This window comes from Calidris pugnax, unplaced genomic scaffold, assembly GCF_001431845.1.
Source record: "Calidris pugnax isolate Ruff unplaced genomic scaffold, ASM143184v1 scaffold91, whole genome shotgun sequence".
In the NCBI taxonomy this organism is placed as follows: domain Eukaryota; kingdom Metazoa; phylum Chordata; class Aves; order Charadriiformes; family Scolopacidae; genus Calidris; species Calidris pugnax.
In genome coordinates, this window is record NW_015090898.1 from 3083071 (window position 1) to 3100783 (window position 17713).

The 17713-nt window shown below is 54.9% G+C and overlaps 1 protein-coding gene across 2 annotated transcripts; it reads right to left on the reverse strand.

The window, feature by feature from the left end:
• Positions 1–3082: 3082 nt before the first annotated feature.
• On the reverse strand, positions 3083–16813 carry IKBKE (inhibitor of kappa light polypeptide gene enhancer in B-cells, kinase epsilon). Of its 2 annotated transcripts, XM_014948452.1 has the most exons (21): positions 16729–16813; positions 16507–16619; positions 15658–15798; positions 15085–15214; positions 14468–14649; positions 13992–14152; positions 13379–13489; positions 12920–13099; positions 12421–12623; positions 11496–11560; positions 11324–11415; positions 10609–10710; positions 9205–9280; positions 8994–9106; positions 8646–8722; positions 8369–8408; positions 7441–7542; positions 5199–5295; positions 4537–4640; positions 4203–4274; positions 3083–3438 (listed from the first exon to the last, which is right to left on the reverse strand). In XM_014948452.1, exons 2-21 carry the CDS (start codon positions 16591–16593, stop codon positions 3405–3407), a joined length of 2169 nt encoding a protein of 722 aa, XP_014803938.1. In that variant the 5' UTR covers positions 16594–16619; positions 16729–16813; the 3' UTR covers positions 3083–3404. The 2 variants fall into 2 exon arrangements, with proteins under 2 accessions (XP_014803938.1, XP_014803939.1); XM_014948453.1 differs by lacking the exons at positions 16507–16619; positions 16729–16813 and having other exon boundaries at positions 15085–15209; positions 15658–15754.
• Positions 16814–17713: the final 900 nt, after the last annotated feature.

Sequence of the window (17713 nt, forward strand, 5' to 3'; positions counted from 1 at the left end):
CCTAATTAACATTGGCAGGAAAATTCCTGTTTCCTTTGGATTCCGGGAGCCCCCTTCGCAGCTGCTGTGTTATGGCAGTTTAAGCATGACAAGGGCTATTAGCAAAAACTCTTTTTTCTTTTTGCCAAGAAATAAATCCCTCTTTGTGGAAGCCAAACATGTTCCAGGTCAAACGCTCAGCTGGTAGGAATCAGCACAGCTCCACCGAGCCCGGGGAAGGAGACTGCCCGGGCTCCCTGCCCCGCTCCTACGGGGGATGTCAGTGATGTCCAGCTGGATTAAAAACAACTTTCACTTATTAAAACTAGGAGAATCCTAGCAAATAATTTGCGGGAGAAAAGCTTTTAAGTGATGGCTTAGTTCCACCTCTTCTAGGTAGGGTAAGCAGTTGGGTTTGACAGTCAGGATGGTGGTTTTTACAATGATAACGAATGGGGAGGTTTGGTGCCAAATTCCACTCGGGAAGGTTTCCTGGGCGGGGGGAGCTCCTGGGTGCCTCTTGGCCTGTTCTTACAAGAAAAGTAAATCTGGGCACAGCCCTGGAGCCACCGCTCCCTGCTCATTTTTCTCCTTTGCTGAGACTGGGGGCAGCGCTGCGGCAAGATGTTTTTGCCTCCAGGGATGCACTATTTTGCCTTATGTCCCCATATGTCCCCCCACAGAGGGTAGAAACACTTGCTGCCAAGGTCAATCCAAGGAGCATCCGTGGCTGCTCCCCCTGCCCTGTCCTCTCCTCGCTCTGCCTCCGGCCACTGAAATGATGTGAGTCCCTTGGGGGAAAATTCCAGGGACCAGAACAGCCAGGGCAGGCCCAGACTTGGCTGAAGGCTTTGGGTTTACCTAATGTTTGTCACCTCCAGAAGAAGGTTTGGAAAGGGAACTGGAGGAAAGGTGAAGGGCAAAGCTGGGTGTTCCATTTTCTGCCACGGGACGGGTCCAGGCAGGCACCTGAGCATCCCCACTGCTCGAGGCAGACACGTTTCCTTGCCCGGATGATGGCTCAGCCTCTCCTGCCAGATCCAGTCTGGAGAAGAGAAGGCTGAGGGGAGACCTTATCAATGCCTACAAGTATCTCAAGGGAGGGTTGAAGGAGGATGGAGCCGGACTCTTTTCAGTGGTTCCCAGTGAGAGGACGAGGGGCAATGGGCACAAGTTGGAACAGAAGAGGTTCCACTCAAATATGAGGAGAAACTTCTTCACGGTGAGGGTGACAGAGCCCTGGAAGAGGCTGCCCAGGGAGGGTGTGGAGTCCCCTTCCTTGGAGATTTTCAAGACCCGCCTGGATGCTCCTGAGTAACATGCTCTGACAAGCTCTAGGCAATCCTGCTTCAGCAGGGGAGTTGGACTAGATGATCTCTATGGTCCCTTCCAACTCTAAAATTCAGTGAAATTCAGTGAAAATCCACCATCAGTCCCAGGAGGTGCAGGGGGGGTCCCTCACCCTTGGACTTTGCTGCCAAAGTCCCGACCCCCTGGTCCTTGCCCTCACCCTGCTTTAACCCCGGCAGCCAGTCACGGTTTGCACACAGGTAGAAACTGGGCAAACCCAGAGGGTTTACGCAGGGGACAGGGATGAATCCAGATTTTCATGCCTCCTGCCGGTGCAGCCCCCCACTCTGCAGCCTGTGGGGGCAAAGGGACCTGCTCTTCCCACTGGCCGTTTGCCACCCCGTGAGCATCACTAGTGCAGCCCCCCACCCCAGGAAGAGGGTTCACGGGGCAGGGGGGCTCTCCAGGGAGCCCAGGGCTCACCCCAGTAAGAGTTCACAGGGCAGGGGGGCTCTCCAGGGAGCCCAGGGCAGGGATTTGTGTGTCTTTTCACTCATGTGTGCCAGGGAGGGGTGAGAAGAGCTGAGGTAATTCTGCCATCAGGTCTGGCAGGAGCCCCCCAGGTGTAAAATCCCAGCTGGGGGGGAGTTATCACCCTGCCTGGCTCTGGCTGCAGCCCGGGGACCTTTGGTGCTCTCGGCTGTGGGATCTGGGTGACAACCCATCAGTCACCCTGGGGACAGGCAGGAAGAGGTGGATGGAGGGGCGGCGTGTCTGACTCTTCCCACAAAGAGCTCCTTGATACCATCGAGTGCTTGTGCTCCCGAGACCCCAGGCTCCCCGTATCGCTGCTCCACACGCTGCTGGTGAGCAGCTGACTCAGCTGATAACCAGAGGATCACAGCTCCTCGTAAAACCCAAGGTCAAAAACCAGCAGGAAAATGGGAGCACAATAACCACCCCCAACAAAGGGCTGGGTACAGCCCCGATGCAGAGCATCAGGATCCTTCTGAAGGTCTCTGTGAGCTTCCTGGAGGTGGGGGGTAATAGGTTTCCCCTCCATCCTATTTCTCAGGAGTGTAACAGGAATGAAGTGTTGGGCATCTCCTGCCCAGGGCAGCTCCAAGTGCTCACAGCCAGTCCCACAGAGACCTACACGGGTCCCTGCTGTCCCCATCCCCACTCTGCCACCCCGGCTGCTGTCACCCCACAGATCAATGCATCCTTTCACCCTGCACATTAGTGGTAGAGGTGACTGCTTAGGATTTCTTTTCATCTCTCACCTAGAAAAGAAAAAGAAACATCCCTGCTCTCTCTTGCAGAACGGTGTCTGGAGAGGGCTCGTGGGACCCCTTTCGTCTGATTTTGCCTTGGCATTTAGTAACACCCCCAGGTTGGGTGGCTGGAGGCACAGTTTCAGCACAGGGTTGTTTGCAGAAGGCATGCACCCCCACGGGCATAAACACAGGACTCAGTTACATTTATAGAAACACACCAAAAAAAGAGAAGTCTCCCTCAGCTTCCCATTCCCAAACCCCCCAGCAGCCCAAACCTGGGGCTGGGCTGGAGGAGAAGCCCTGGAGCAGAAGGAGAGGCTGGAGCACCCGTGGGCAGAGGCTGTGGCTCCAGCCTTCCCCGTGCTGTCACCTCCTGGGCAGAGCACTGGGACCATCCTGGGCCGGATCCAGTCTCCCATCCATGAGGTACCACATCCCTCCTGCCCTGGGCTCCTGCACCATCCACGAAGCCTCAGGGAGCAGAATTATGTTAAAAGTGGGAGCAATCTCTAAACAAGTAAGACACCAAAAGATAATTTGTCTGTCTAGCCTCTTCCTCTTCATCATCCGACACGGTGATACACAGAAGCTAGAAAAACATTAAGTCCTTCAAGCACTTTTAAAAAGGAAAAAAATATACCCCCAATTTTCTGGTCAAACTTTCAAAGGCTCAAGGCTTGAAGCCACTCAAAGCTAATGCTGGTCAACTGTGCAAAAGTGCTGGAGCGGAGAGGTAGGACACAGAGAGCTCCTCAAGCACGAACATCAAACGTCTCCATGGCTCTGGACCCAAAGTGCTGTCAGTGTTCCCTGCTGAGGAAAGCGGTTTGGCTTCAGCAGCTGCAAATTCACCACGTCTCAAACACCAGGAGTGGGGGCAGCTCCACCTAACCTGCAGGAACAAAACCAAAGGTTTTAGGCTCTAGAGGGATCACCTGGGCTCATGCAGCCCCAAAATACAACTTGGGCTGGGCTCCAGGCTCTGGGCTTGTTCCTGTGTCTTTTGGGATCGGCTCTTCATATCGAAAGCATCCCAGACCTTTCTCATCCCCTTAGTCACAGTGGACACGCTGCACCAGAGTTGGTCCTATAAAAACAGGGCTGGGCTGAATCACCGTTTTCCTTTTTTTCCCCCTTTTAAAATCTGATCTGAAACACTTTGACATTTTGATGTGCGTCTTCCTACGGTTGATTTGCATTAAGACCCTCAAAAAAAAGGTAGCAGAGGAAGAAACCCGGTGGGGGGTTTGTCAGCAGTGGGGTGCTGGGGTTTGTGGAGCGTTTCCTCCAGGAATGGAAAGCATCTGCTTGTTGGTGGCAACGGGAGCACAGGAAAAAGGCTGGGAAGAGGGTGTAGACATGACATAGCATTTGCAGAAGATCATGCAGAAACTCCCAAGAAAGAGAAACTCTCTTCTGCTGCCAGATGATGATGATGATGATGATGATGAAGAAGATGATGATGATGTTAAACCTCCTATGAGTACCTCCCATGAGAACCAGCCCATGAGTAGCTGTGGTTGTGCCCGGCATCAGGCACAACCCCCAACACTGGGGCTCATTCACAGATCCCCAGGGAGCCCCCCCAGGTCCCACCACCCCTCCCCAGGGCAGGACCCACTGCTCAGAGCGGTGTCTCCAGCTGCTCTTACTCACCGCTCGATGATGCTGTTGTTGAACTGGAGATCACAAGTTACTGACCTCATCTGCTCCAGGATCTCCTGCATCCTGCCGGGGACACAACCAGCCCTTACCCCCCTGCTGCTCAGCCTCCTGCTCCCCACGGAAGGGCTGCCCGAGGTGGCAGGGACACCCCATGGGTCACCCAGTGGGGATGGCACCCAACAGGGCCACGGTGAAGGGCTCAGCACAGACTGTCCCAGCCCTGTGGACACCGAGCCCTCACCCCAATGTGCAGAGGACCCCGGGAGGTCCCACTTTTCCCTGGGGGGTCAGGCTGTCCCCAAAACCCCTCTTCCAAAAGACTCACCGAAAAGCTATCTCCTGGCGTGCCTGGCTGGGATGGACAGGTGAAGGTGCAGAAGGATCCGGGGCCAAACTCTGTTTCTCCATCTGGAGAAACCTGTCCAGAGCCTGTGGAGATGGAGAGACTTGGCAGCCCCCGGCTGGTTGCCGTGGTCTGACCCCCAGGGACTGCAGCCCCATCAGTGCCCACCCCGGGACAAGAGGGGGACAAAACACTTGTGGAAATGACGCCCACACAGTCACACCCAGCACATCCACTTCTTCAGAACAAAGAAAATAAAACAACCCAAGGGCCAGGGCATTTGCTGGGCGGCTGCACTGCAGCTTGTCAGCACGGGGAGAGCTGGAGGTGAAGCATCATCTTTTCTACTACAGCAATTCCTGCCTAGTGGGGAGAGATCCCCCAGTGCCAGGCAGCCGACGGGACCAGGGGTGCCCCTGCCAAAGGTTTACCCTCTCCTTCCCCTGCTCAGTGGGGGGAAAGCAAGATCTCCAGTGTGGATTGCCCACAAAAACGGCAGCAAGTTGTTTAGAAAGGCTCCAGTGTGTTCCCTGCTTCTGGTGGGTGCTGGGAGAGGGGGCAGGAGCATTGTATGGTTGGACTCGATGATCCCAAAGGTCTTTTCCAACCTAAATGGTTCTATGATTGTATCCCCGGGCACCTACGCTCTGCAGGCAGTCCTGGCACTCCATGGTCTCCACGCTGCAGGCGCTGATGTGGTTGCTGAGCCTCTTCAGGTGCTTCTTTATCTCACAAACTTTCCTAGAAAGAAAGACGATGACAAAATTTCCAATCAACGTTTGGCAGCAGGGTGAATCATTAAATCTTCTTGTTTGGTTTTTTTTTTTATTATTATTATTTATTTTCCTATTGCTTTCTGCCAACCTTTCTGGAGCCACGTTAAAATCCTGAAGGAAAGCAAATGAGTCACGACAGCGTTGTAATTACGGCTGCAGCTCACCGTTGGCGAGGTTATCCAAACAACACTAACAGCAAATTAATTAGGGAAGGTCTTGCTTATCCGAGAGACATCTCCAGCCCATCACTTCTGCCCCACGTGCTGCACAGGCTGCTGCTCTGTCTCCTGTGAAGGACTGAGCATCCTTGGGTTTGCATTTCTTTTTCCCTGCTCCCCTTTCACGTTTGAAGTGTATAAAGGGTGGAAAAGTTCCCCTCACACACACCCTGGGGTCAGACTCTGTGGGCAGCTCTGCTGACACCAAAGCCCAGAAGAGGCAGCACTGGGTGGGCTCTGCCCCCGGGGGATGATGCTGTGAGCAGTGTGTCCCCCCCCAGCCTCGGGGGTAAATCCTCCTGTGATTTTTGGGAGGACCAACTGCCCCATTCCTGCCAGGGCAAACTGCCCTGGGGCAGAGGTGCCAGGCATCAGGCAGGAAAAACGTGAGTTGCATAAAAAAGGGTTTGGTTTAGCTTTAAAAAAAAAAAAAAGAAAAAAGAGGAAAGAATATTTAAGGTGAAGGATCCACCTCCAGTCCCCAGAAAAACAGCCACCACACCACAAACCCTGGCTGCCTGCAGGAAGAAACTCAAAACAGGACAATTAAAACTGAAATAACAATAAATTAAAAATATCCAGTTGTGACTCACAAGGCCTTCTCCCTAAGGATAGAAAAACAGATACAAAAATACACCAGAAAAACACTAAGAAGTTTTTTTCCTCCCTGGGAGCAAAGGTTAAAGCCCTGCTTTAGTGCAGTGGGGGCTCCCATCCTGCACGGATCTGGGGGTTCTACACCCAGAGAGGAATCTCACCCTGAGACAAAATTCCCACTGAAGCCAAGGGGAGATGTCACTGTCCCAGGATGGGAGGTGACTGATGGTCCCAGGAGGTGACTGTGGGCAACAGCTTCTGTCCCCAAAGTGAAAACTGCCCTTGGACAAGGGTTTGCAGCTTGGAAACCCCCGGCTGCACTGAGGAAAAGGCAGGGCAGGGGCAGGGGGCGGCTCCTGGGGCATTCCTGAGCACCTGAGACAAATTTCTAGCCCAAAAATCCACCTTCCTCACCCTCCCCAGTGCTGTGCCCAGGGCATTCCTGAGCACCTGAGACAAATTTCTAGCCCAAAAATCCACCTTCCTCACCCTCCCCAGTAAATCCTACACGGGGCTACTCCCCACCAGAAATAAGGACCAGGTCAAAGCTGGGTTTCATTCTAAGGCGTTATAGAAAATCATTCTCCTTCTGCCCACGCTGGCAGCCCAGGGGAATGGATGCTGCTCTCTAAAAGCAACCTTGCCATAAAAATCCAATTTCTGCAACATTCTCTTCCCCTAACTGCCTCCCCCTCACCCCTGCTCTTTGCTGCTGTCACGGGCAGCGGATTGTGCTCAATCACTGCAGGGTAATTCGCTCTTTGCATTATTCCCCAAACACCATTTAGCAGAAAATCATTCCTAATAAGTAGATCTCTCTGTCTCAATAGCAATTTTGTCCTGATAAAATAACCTCTCCCCATAGGAGGGCAAGGGAACCAGCTGCATGAAGTCAAGCTGCAAGTTTAGGAGGCTTTTAAAAAAAAAAAACCAAAACAAACTTAAAAATAATAGGGCAGAAATACACAGCGTGGGCTCAGAACCAGTGTTCACAGCAGGATTTCCAGCAGTCACACCAAGCTGCTTCTTCAAGGTCTTATTACCCTTTTAGGAGTCCCTCAGCAGCAGTTACCAGTAACAGCATCTCCATCTGCATCCCAACACTGGGTCAATAGCAGGGAGCATTCCGAAGCCCTGGTTGGTGGTGGGTTACTGGAAAGTCCCCTCTTCCCATCCCCAATCAATAGCAGGGAGCATTCCAAAGCCCGGGTCGGTGGTGGGTTACTGGAAAGTCCCCTCTTCCCATCCCCATCAGGGTCCCAAAACCCCAGAGAGAGCAGGGCAGGGGCTGGTACCTCATCCTGCTGCCGTGGAGGGCCAGGGCCTCCTGGTACCGCTGGACACAGTCCTCCTGGAAAATCAACAGAACCTTCCTGGCCAGATGCCCTAAATTCACCCTAAAAGCAGAAAAACAGAGAGAACACTCTTATTTCCTTGAATGTATGAAAATGAACATCCCCAGTTCACATGGGAGCAAACCTAAAGCTGGGTCCCGAATGGGGGACTGGATGCTCCGTAGTGAATTTTGCATCAGTGTTAGAGAGAAAACAAAACCAAATTATGATGGAAAGAGAGGTTTTGGGGATTGGAGGGGGACAGGGACAGCTGGGCTGTCACCCCCAATCCCAGGGCACTTCTTGCCTTGGAGTTCATGGCAAACGTCCAAGGTTGAACGAAGATTAATTAAGATAAAGGAGCCGCCTGTTAAATTTCACTGTCCCTGGAACATACTGAAGTGTGCATTTCATTTCTTGCCCGTGTTAAATTCCCCTGGTTTCAGTGGAAACCGAAAGGAGGATTTTTAAAGGTACAAAAGCCATCAGACACTTCACTCCCCCTGAAAGTTAGAGAGATATGAAAGCACAGACACTTCCTAAATCAGCATCTCAGCGAATAAATGGCCACAGACTGAGGAGGTGGGAGAAACAGCCTGAAATGGAATTATTCTCTGCAGTCCCACATGGGGATTTGGCCCCACAGCAGCTCCCTCTCCCCAGGTCTGCAGAGGTTCTCTCACATCTTTGACTCAAATAGCTCGAAAAAGTTTGCTGGGAAAGGTCCTGCATCCATGAGCTGACACAGAAGTGACTTTTAGGTGCCCCCTCTCAATTTTAGTGACACAAGAGTATTTTACATCCCCTGAGGATTCAGCTGGAAACACCACAGAGGTCCCTGGACACAGCGTGGGGCTGGACCCAGAACGGGGAGAGGGTTGGGACTTACTTATCCAGTTTGTGTATTTGCTCCTCGTTGTAGCCCAGCCCTGGGGAGGAAAGACACGGGTCACCTGCCAGAACGTGTTCCACAGGCTTTTGTGTTAATAACCTGATAAACAGGCAATCTCACAGCACCCAGAGATCATTCCAGGGGCTTTTCAGGGCTGCAGCCCCCGGGACTACTGTCACGGCCCAGAAATAACTGCTAAAGGCAGCAAAAAGTGAAAGAAAGCGTTTTTCCAGGGGGCAGGGGTGTCCCCAGGGTCACCGTCCCCGTCACTCACGCAGACACGTCCTGGCCTTCTTGAACTGCTTGTAGATCAGCTGCATCTTCTCCAGGCAGCACTCGATCTGCCGGATGCTGAGATGGGGACAGGGAGGGAGGCATGAGGCCCCGTGAGAGGAAGGGTGCGAGATGATTGGGGTGAAATTAGCACTTTGGGGTGAAATTAGCCCTTCGGGGCGAAATCCCAACACGCTGTAAAGTCGGGGACACTGCTGCTCCCCATGTTGGGATCGAGGGACATCACACACGTGCCTGGCTGTTTGGGAGCACGCAGCGATGTCTGCTCAGCCCAGCTGAGGACAGCCCGGCATGGGCAGGGGTTTTTGGCAAAGCTGGTGCTACAAACCTTTTGTCTTCATGCACTTGCTGCCTGTGCTTCACCAGCTCGGATAAAATCCCATCCAGCACCCCTTGCAGGTCGAAGATGTTGTGGGAGCACTGAGAGAGCTCCTCGGAGACCTGAGGATGGGGAGGAGAGGTTGGGGCTGGTGGCTCCCGACGCTGCCCATCCCGGTGGATGCTCCCCGTCCCGGTGGATGCTCCCCGTCCCCACTCACCCTCTGCAGCCTTGTCTTCACCACGGCCACATCCTTCAGAGCTGGCACCCCGCTACCTGCAGGAACAGCCTCGTACCTGAGGAAAGTCAGAAAATGAACATTCCTGAAGCAGAATAAAAGCCAGAGGCAAAAGAAAATCCATCAGTCACCAGGGCAAAGAAAATCCATCCCGTGGCGGAGGCAGCATCAGGGTCCCTGGGGGAGCCAGGAGGTGGTTTGCTCAGGCAATAACTCTGCATTCAGGGTACGGGATCGGAGCCACAAGATGGCAAAGTGCTGATCCGGTAAAAACTCGCCCTTGTCGTGTCCAATTTGATCCCCAAAATTGTTAGCTTTGTATCCCCTGGCTTTAGGCCAGTCGGGATGTTGTCTGCCTCCCCGCAGCTGGCACGAGCGGGTGATGCTGAGTGGAGTCAGCAGAATTCCTGAGCCAGGGAGGGAGGAGGCAGCAGCAGATCCAGCTGCAGCATTAGAGCTCTTGGCACTACAGCCCCACACTAATCCTGCCCGAGTCAATGGGAACCACGTGTGCCCATCTTCTGGGATGAAATGGAAATTAAGAGACTTGCTAAACTGAAACGGATATAAAAGAACAGCAGCCCAGCAGCAAAGAATTTTCCACTACAACAACAAAATAGGAAAAAAGATACTGGTGGGTTGCTTTAGATGGAAGGGGTTCAGCTTTCCTGCGGGTGGGAATGGAGGCACTGGTTACAGTGGGGGCTGCCCAGGGCTGCTCTGTAACTCACCCTCCAGTGAGTGCTCCATTAGTGGAGCCTCTTCAACAGCAATAACAGACATCTCGTCACGGATGGCATGCTCAGAGGGGATGCCAGTGTGGTGGGAAGGCAGCAGGATGGGCTGCAGCTCCTCCCTGGCACTGCCCAATGCTCTTGGGCTGTTGGCAGGGAGCGGGGTGAGGGATGCTGGGCAGACCCCTGGGGACGTGGCAGCTGATGCCATCCTGCCCGTTATTTTAGCTCTGCTGGCAGCAACAGCTCTTTCTCCCTTTCCCACCAGCTGGCAGCAGCTGCCCTGCCTTCTCCTCACACTTACTCTGTGGCTCACGGGCTGTAACAGCCTGAAAACCCCGGAGCAGGAGCCAGGGAGTGAGGGCTAATTCTGGATGCCCGTGAAACCAGGGACTGATCATTAAAAAATTGAAGCAAAGAGGGAAAAACCAGCCAGGGCGGCTCACTCCCCACAGTCTCCACATAGAGTGAAAAAGCCTCTTGCCTTCCAGCTACCAGCTTATTCCTGGAATTGTATTTATTCCTGATTATTGGGGCACTTTTGAGAGTCCTGTATCTTATCTGCAGCAGCCTCGGGGCAGCACCGGTGCCTGCCCAGCCCAGAGCCCACATCCCCACTTCTGCAAAGCTGCCCTGGCCCAGCCACACTTACAGCACGAGGGTCTTCACCTCAGTTTGCTGCAGGCAGGTGAGCACCGAATGAGCCCCTCTCCTCTGCTCCAAAATCCTCGAGCACTCCGTTTTCAGGTCCCCACTGCCAAGAGAGAAAACAGCCCGTCCAACGTGTGCCCCTCAGGTGGCCTCACCTCCATCCTGGGGCTGGCCACGCGTGGTGGGGGGGTCAGGATGGAGCTGGTGGCTCCTCTGTGGCTCCTTGTGGGAAAATGGGGGGGTGGATGCAGGTAAAACTGGGGGCAGCTCCAGGGCAGGGGGGTTTCTCACCCACTGGGCACTGACGTGCCACTGCACAAGGAGCTTCTGCCCCGATGGAAATGGGTAGGACAGTGAAAATGCACAATTATAATAGTAAATAATAATAATAAGGATGATGATGATGCTATTTTCCTCAGCATCTCCTGAACTAAGTGACTCACAAAGTAAGAAGTGGGGGCAGGAGCACCCTCACACCACTAAGTGCTATTTTCCAGCAGGTCCAGCCCCCTGCCAGCCTGGCACACACATCCCCCAAAGTGTCCCCTGTATGGGGGGCTCCCTCCCAGTACCCTGTGAGGACACGTGGTGGTCCTACCCTCTCGGGAGGTGGCTGCAAAACCCAGGAGTGGTTTAACTCCTATCCCCCAAAGCTCTGGGTGCTGGGAAGAGACAGGTCGTGTCCCCCCCAACACCGTGGTGTCCCCCACACTCACATCACCCAGTGGAGACCTCTGGCCAGCAGCTCCCGGCAGCGCCGCAGGGCCTGGGCGATGCGCAGCGTCTGGTGCACGGCCCCCACCGCGCTCTGCAAAGCAAAGGGCACTGCAGGGGGTGCTCCCCAACGCTGGGGGTCCCCCCCCGGGCCATGCCAGCACCCCCTCCTACCTTGGCTGCGCTGCAGTCGGCCACCACGTCCACCTTGGGGACAAACTTTGGAAACTCAAGTGCCGCTGGAAAGACAGACAGCGGTCACGGGGCTTTGGGGATCCACGGGGACATTGCACACACATAGTGCTCTCCAGGAGATTTGGGAAATGTGGACTACGGCACGAATATGTGGACTATGGAATATGTGGATTAATAATATGGACTATGAGTACATGGACCAAATGTGGACTGTGCTGCTTGGTGGGCAGCCATGGGGAAAACCTCCCAATCCTGCTCCAGCCTCATAACCCCTCCACCTCCTGCTGTGCATGGGGGTCTATAAGGATAATAATTTAGGCAAATCACAGAATGACATGGGGTTGGAAAGGACCTCTGGAGATCATCTCCTCCAACCCCCTGCCAGAGCAGGGCCACCCAGAGCAAGTCCCACAGGAACATGTCCAGGTGGGGTTTGAATGTCTCCAGAGAAGGAGACTCCACCACCTCCCTGGGCAGCCTCTGCCAGGGCTCTGCCACCCTCACAGGAAAGTTCCTCCTCACGTTGAGGTGGTACTTCTTACATTCAAGTTTGTGCCCATTTCCTCTTGTCCTGTCCCTGGGCACCACTGAAAAAAGACTGGCCCCATCCTCCTGACACCCACCCTTTAAGTATTTATAGACATTGATCAGATCCCCCCTCAGCCTTTTCTTCTCCAGACTAAAAATTCCCAAGTCCCTCAGCCTTTCATCATAAGAGAGATGCTCCAGACTCCTCATCATCTTTGTAGCCTCTGCTGTCCCCTCTCCCTGTCCTTCTTGAACTGGGAAATCTCTCCTGGCACCCACTCTGCCTCTCCTGATGCATCTCCAAGCCAAGGTACAAAATCTCTCTTGTGGCACCCACCCTGCCTCTCCTGATGCATCTCCAAGCCAAGGTACTCACGGTCTCTGTATCTGACTCCTACCACCTCTTCTGGTTGCTCAGCAGAGCTCAGCAAGGTCAGAGGGTTGCGCTCTGTGGTTGTGCAGAAACTATGAGCTTGTAGATTAGGATCCAGTTCATACAGATGACCTTCAAAAAAATATTCTTGGTGGTGAGGGACTATATTAGTTTGTTTGAAGACAGCATCTAAAAACTTGGTGGTACTGAAATGAAAAAGAAATGGAAGAATGGGGAATAAGCAAGGTGGCGAGCGCTCAGATTTCCATTGCCTGACCCCTCTTCTCGTAACAAAATATCCCACAAGATCAGTGCCCCCCCTTGGACAACCTCCCTGGGGGTCTCCGTGTGCCTTGGCAGGAAACAACAGTTAGTGCCCTCCCCAGGAAAGGCTGGTTTGAGCCTGGTTTGTTTTAACCTCAGTTCAGGTGCTGAAACAAGGAGCTGCAGCTCCCGAGCTCAATTCCCAAACTCTCCTTCAACACGACCTCGGCATCCTTACGTGTTGTAGGAGTGGATGTAGATGCGATGGGAGGAAGCCTGCTGCAGGGAGAAGACGTCGACCACAATCCTGTGCAAAATGTCGTTGGTTTCTGCAAAAAACTGGTCGAATCCCCAGCATTTCTCCTGATCCGCCTCCAGGATGTTAGCCAAAATGGGAATCAGCTGGTCCTTCAGCCCCCTGCAGCAGAGATGGTTGCCCAGACTGGCATAACCCTGAGCCCTGTGGGGCTGGGGAGAGGAGCAGCCCCTGCCCCTCGGCTGAGCCCCTGCCCCATCTTGCACCCCATTTTCCTGGCCGTAAAGCAAGGAACTGGCCCGAGAGCTGGGACATTTGCAGATGAAAAGCTCATCTGCCTCGTTAAAACTTCCTGAGCCACCTGGGGCAGGATGCCCTCTCCAGCCACGGTGCCAGGATGCAGGACCCGCAGCGGGAGCAGAGACAGGATGGGACACTCACGTGGAGAGGCGGCAAGTGAGGGGCAGCTCGTAGCTCCACTCGATGGTCCCGTTCTCCTGCCTCTGGACCCCCGCGATGGCTCCGGGAGGCTTCTCGGTGGTGATTTTATACCTGTGGAAAGGAAATCGCTTGCAGCTGAAACGGGCCAAGTGACCTCTGTTTGGGGACTACATCCCTTGGGGTCAGCAACGAGGGAAAGGGCTGAGCACGGATTGGGAGGGAAAGACACAACTCACAGACAGAAAAAAAATGCAGAGAGGAAAAACACTTCAAGAAACAGTCAAAGAAGTTTCATCCAAACATTAACCCTGCCTCCTCTTCCAGCTGTTTGGCCACAAGGATGCATTTTGAGGGCAAACATGGTAAATAGGGCACAGCCCCTTCGCTGCACTGCACATACATGCTCTCCATACTGGTATGGAACCAGCCACGGGCTACCTTTTGGGGCTTTCTAGGTGATATGGGATGAAGTGACCTGCAAACTACAGCTGACAGTCCTGGGCATGCATTGAGCCCCAGCCAGGATGTCCTGCAGCCCCCCAGGGCCACCAGCCACAGTCCCACCTCCCTACACAGCAGCACCCAAGCCCTCCCAGCTGGACACGGCACCTACATGGTCTCCTTGTTCCTGCGAGGTCCCCCGAAGGGGACGAAGGGGAGGCTGCCGGTGGCGGCGTGGTAGAAGGTGACACCGATGCTCCAGAGGTCGACGGTGACGCCATACGCCTTCTGCTGCGGCTTGCGCAGGACAGCACGCTCGTACATGTCGGGGTGCTGGGGGGAGGAAGAGGAGAGCGGGGGCTGCCGACCCATCCAGAGGGTCTACGGTGGCCATCGAGCCATGGGTACAAAGACTGAAACCCAACGACTAATTTTGGCCTCTTCTACCACCTCCAGACAAAACATCACCTGTAACTCTACGGCAAAAATGCTGAGACATCCTCCCCTCCCCTTCTTCAAAAAATGTGGCCCTTTTGAGTTTGGGGTCCCCAAGACACTGGTGGTCTCTACAAGTTGCCCAGGCATTGGATGGAGGGATGGGGACCAGCTTCCCTCAGGGCCACCAAACTGATGACAGGCTGCACTCACGAGATATTCCTCCGTCCCGTAGACAGACACAAACTTCTCATCATCGTCCAGCTCTCGGGCGGCCCCAAAATCCGTCAGCTTGTAGATGCTCTGCCCGTCCTCCCCCATCAGCCGCATGATGTTGCCGGGTTTGATGTCTCTGTGGACAACGCCGTTCTCGCGGAGGTGGTTCATCCCTGACACTGGGCACAAGGGGGACGGCAGTTTGCTCCAGAGGGTTTTGTTTAAACGTAGGAGTATGAGAAAGGATGGAGAGAGGACAAGCCCCAGGGCTGGTTGCATTTAGGGGACCAACGTGACTTTGGGGAACAGAGAGGATGAGCGAGCACATGGTTGAGCAGCGTCCTCATGCTCCCCCACCGTGGGACACAGCCCATTCCTACAGACCTTCCTGGAGCAGGTCTTCAAGGAGAAACCCTCAGGCTTCCCCTGAACCCTCAGGGCTTCCCCCGAGCTCACAAACCCACCCCATTCGGGGGTGCAATCTCTGAGTGCTCAGCCCAGCCCCCCCATCCACAGCCCAGGGCTGGTGCCCGCAGGGTCCCACCAGCACCGTGATGTCCCCAGCCCACAGCTCCTGCTCGTGGAGGAGGGGGCACAGGGACCCCCACACTCACCCACACACTGCAGCACGATGAGGAACTCGGACTCAGACAAGCCAAAAGCGTTTGCTGGATCCTCCAGCACGTTCAGCAGGCTGCCACTGGAGCAGTACTCCATCACCAGCACCTTCTGCTTGCTGCTGCCCTGCGGGGGAAACAGCCGTCAGGGATCCCCCAGCCCCATGTCCCAGCCGGTGGCCCCACCAGGCAGGACCAGGTCCCCTCCTTTGGTTGGTGGGTCCCCGAGTTTCTCCTTCTCGGGTAAACCACGGTTGGAGAATCACAGACTGGGTTGGAAGGGACCTTAAAGATGATCCAGTTCCAACCCCCTGCCATGGGCAGGGACACCTCCCACCAGGCCACGTTGCCCAAATGTCTCCTCTGTGCCACACGCCTGGCCAGGGGACATCAGCAGGTCACGGTCAAGCTCCAGCTCAGTGACCCAGTGCCACCAGTGTCCCCAGTGCTGAAGGACCGTGCTGAGGCTTGGCGTGGAGCCGGAGGGAGGAGAAGACAGCCCAGGACCACCGCTCCCATCCCACATCACAGACCAGATTTGACCAGTTTCTGAGCCAAGGTCCCGCTCACCGTCTCCTCCACGGCAAATAACTTGACAATGTTTTTATGGTTCAACTTCCTCAGCATCTCAAACTCTCTCATCTGGACCTCCTGGGGCCGGAGGTAGCTGGCATTATTGAAGACCTTGACAGCAACCAGCTCCCCCGATTTCTGGGAAAAGAGGAAAAAAGAGAAAAAAGGAAACGGGAGGTGACGCCATCCACATCCCAAGCAGCTCCGTTAGTGCTCCCGCATCCCGCTGGGGATGGGAACTGCACCAAAAACACATCATGGTTCTGGACAGGCCTCCCAGAGCCCACGTTTTCCCCACTGCAAAAGGAGATGGCTCTTAATTCACCTCCTTTTGCTTCCTGCCCCACAGCCCGTGTGTGGCCCCGCACGGGGTTTGTTCAGCTCCACTGGGAGCGTGGGGCTGGGGCTGGGAGCTCCCCCCCCCCGCTCTCTGCAGGACGGGGATGTTTCCAAACCTCTCCTGCCCCACGCCTGCAGAGACAGCAGCCTTCAAAGGCCGGCGAGGCGGAGAGGCTCTATTCCAGCCCTGGCAAGTGTTTGCATGAAATATGCAAATCAACCAGGACGGGGTTTTCAAAACCTCTGGGCATTCCCCCGAAAACAGCTTCCTCCCCCCACCCCCCCCAAAAAAGCTGCCGTCCTCCCGTGGATCTGGGCTGGTTCCTGGGGGGGCAAAGAGCCAAATGAAAAATGAAAATAAAACCCAAAGCAGCCCCCGCCGCTGCCGGCAGCCTCTGCTCTCCACGGGAGCTCTGGGGAGGGGAGCACGGGCATCCTTGTGATGGGGGGGCAAGAGGGTGGGGGGGACAGGGTGGCTTTGGGGTGACTGTCCCCCCCCCTACTCACCTTATTGCGAGCTTTGTAGACACAGGCCGTGGCGCCCTGGCCCAGGAGGTCCTCGGTGCTCCAGAGGTAGTTTGGGGTGCTCTGCATCTCCAGCAGCGCCTCCGCCAGCCCCGCTGCCAAAACCCCGGCCTTTATCCCTCCTCCCCTGGCAATTCCCGGGAGAAAAGCCAAGGGCAGGACATACCCCTTAGCGGGGAGCCCCCCCCCAGCCTCCTAACTCACCAACACCGAGGGGGCAGCACCCCAGGAAGGGCTGAGCATGGATGGAGCCCTCAGCGCTGCCCAAAAAAAAAATCACCCCGTGGCCGGGACCTGTCGGGGCTGGCAGAGAAACACTGACAGATGCCAAAAAAAAAAAAAAAAAAAAAACCGAGCAAACAAACTTGGGGAGCTGCAAGGTGGTGAGAGGCACCTCCCCGCCCCGAGAACAGAAACCTATGGGATTGCAAAACCCGCTCTGCAAGCATCAGCTGCGGCTGGAGGAGGAAATGCTTCAGCTTCCTGCTCGAGAAGAAAAAAAAAAAAAAATAAAAAAAAAAAAAAATTCCCAGAGTTGCAGCCGTCCCCCGGGGTGTTGGGCTCCCGGGACACGGGGCTGGGATGGACTCTGTCCCGGCAAATGGTGCCGAGCACCGGCCACCAGGATTTGGGAGGCAAATCAGTGCAGGGTCTGCACCCCAGGGCTGTGGGCAGGCCCGCAGGGTGCTGCCCACGGGGGGGTCCCCATGGCCCCGACACAGTCCCAGTGGCGCAGGGGGCAAATCTGCAATTTTTACACTAAAAAAAACCCAACAAACCCAGCACAGGACACAGTCTCCTGTGTTGGGATGCATTTGGGATGAGCTGTGGGCACTGACCCCCTTTATAGAGCCACCAGCTGCTCCAGCTGGGTGCTCACAAGCTCTGCCAGGGCCAGGGTGGTTCAGCTCAACCCATCACACCTCCAAGAGCTGCTTTGCAGGAGCTGCAGGTCCCAGAGGCTTCCTTGACCAGCTCCTTCAGGACCACAGCTCCCAGTCCCCAGGGACAGCCCTTGAGCCTGACCCAGGTGAAACTGCTCATAATAAAGTGCAGAGAGAGAGGGAGGAAACGAATTCAAACAAAGCAAACAGCCCTGATCCTCCCCCCGCCACAAACCCAGCCCCCCCGTGTGTGTGAAGCAACGGATCTGGCCCAGCCCCAGGGATTGCAAACACTTCCAGAGGGG

Excerpts from the sequence above, each read along its gene's own strand:
- IKBKE (XM_014948452.1), bottom strand. The coding sequence starts at position 16,593 with ATGCAGAGCACCCCAAACTACCTCTGGAGCACCGAGGACCTCCTGGGC. Across the intron at positions 15,215-15,657 it reads TATTTGCCGTGGAGGAGACG|GGCAGCAGCAAGCAGAAGGT; the intron begins GTGAGCGGGACC and ends TTTCCCCCGCAG. Across the intron at positions 9,107-9,204 it reads TGAAGACAAGGCTGCAGAGG|GTCTCCGAGGAGCTCTCTCA; the intron begins GTGAGTGGGGAC and ends CCCCATCCTCAG.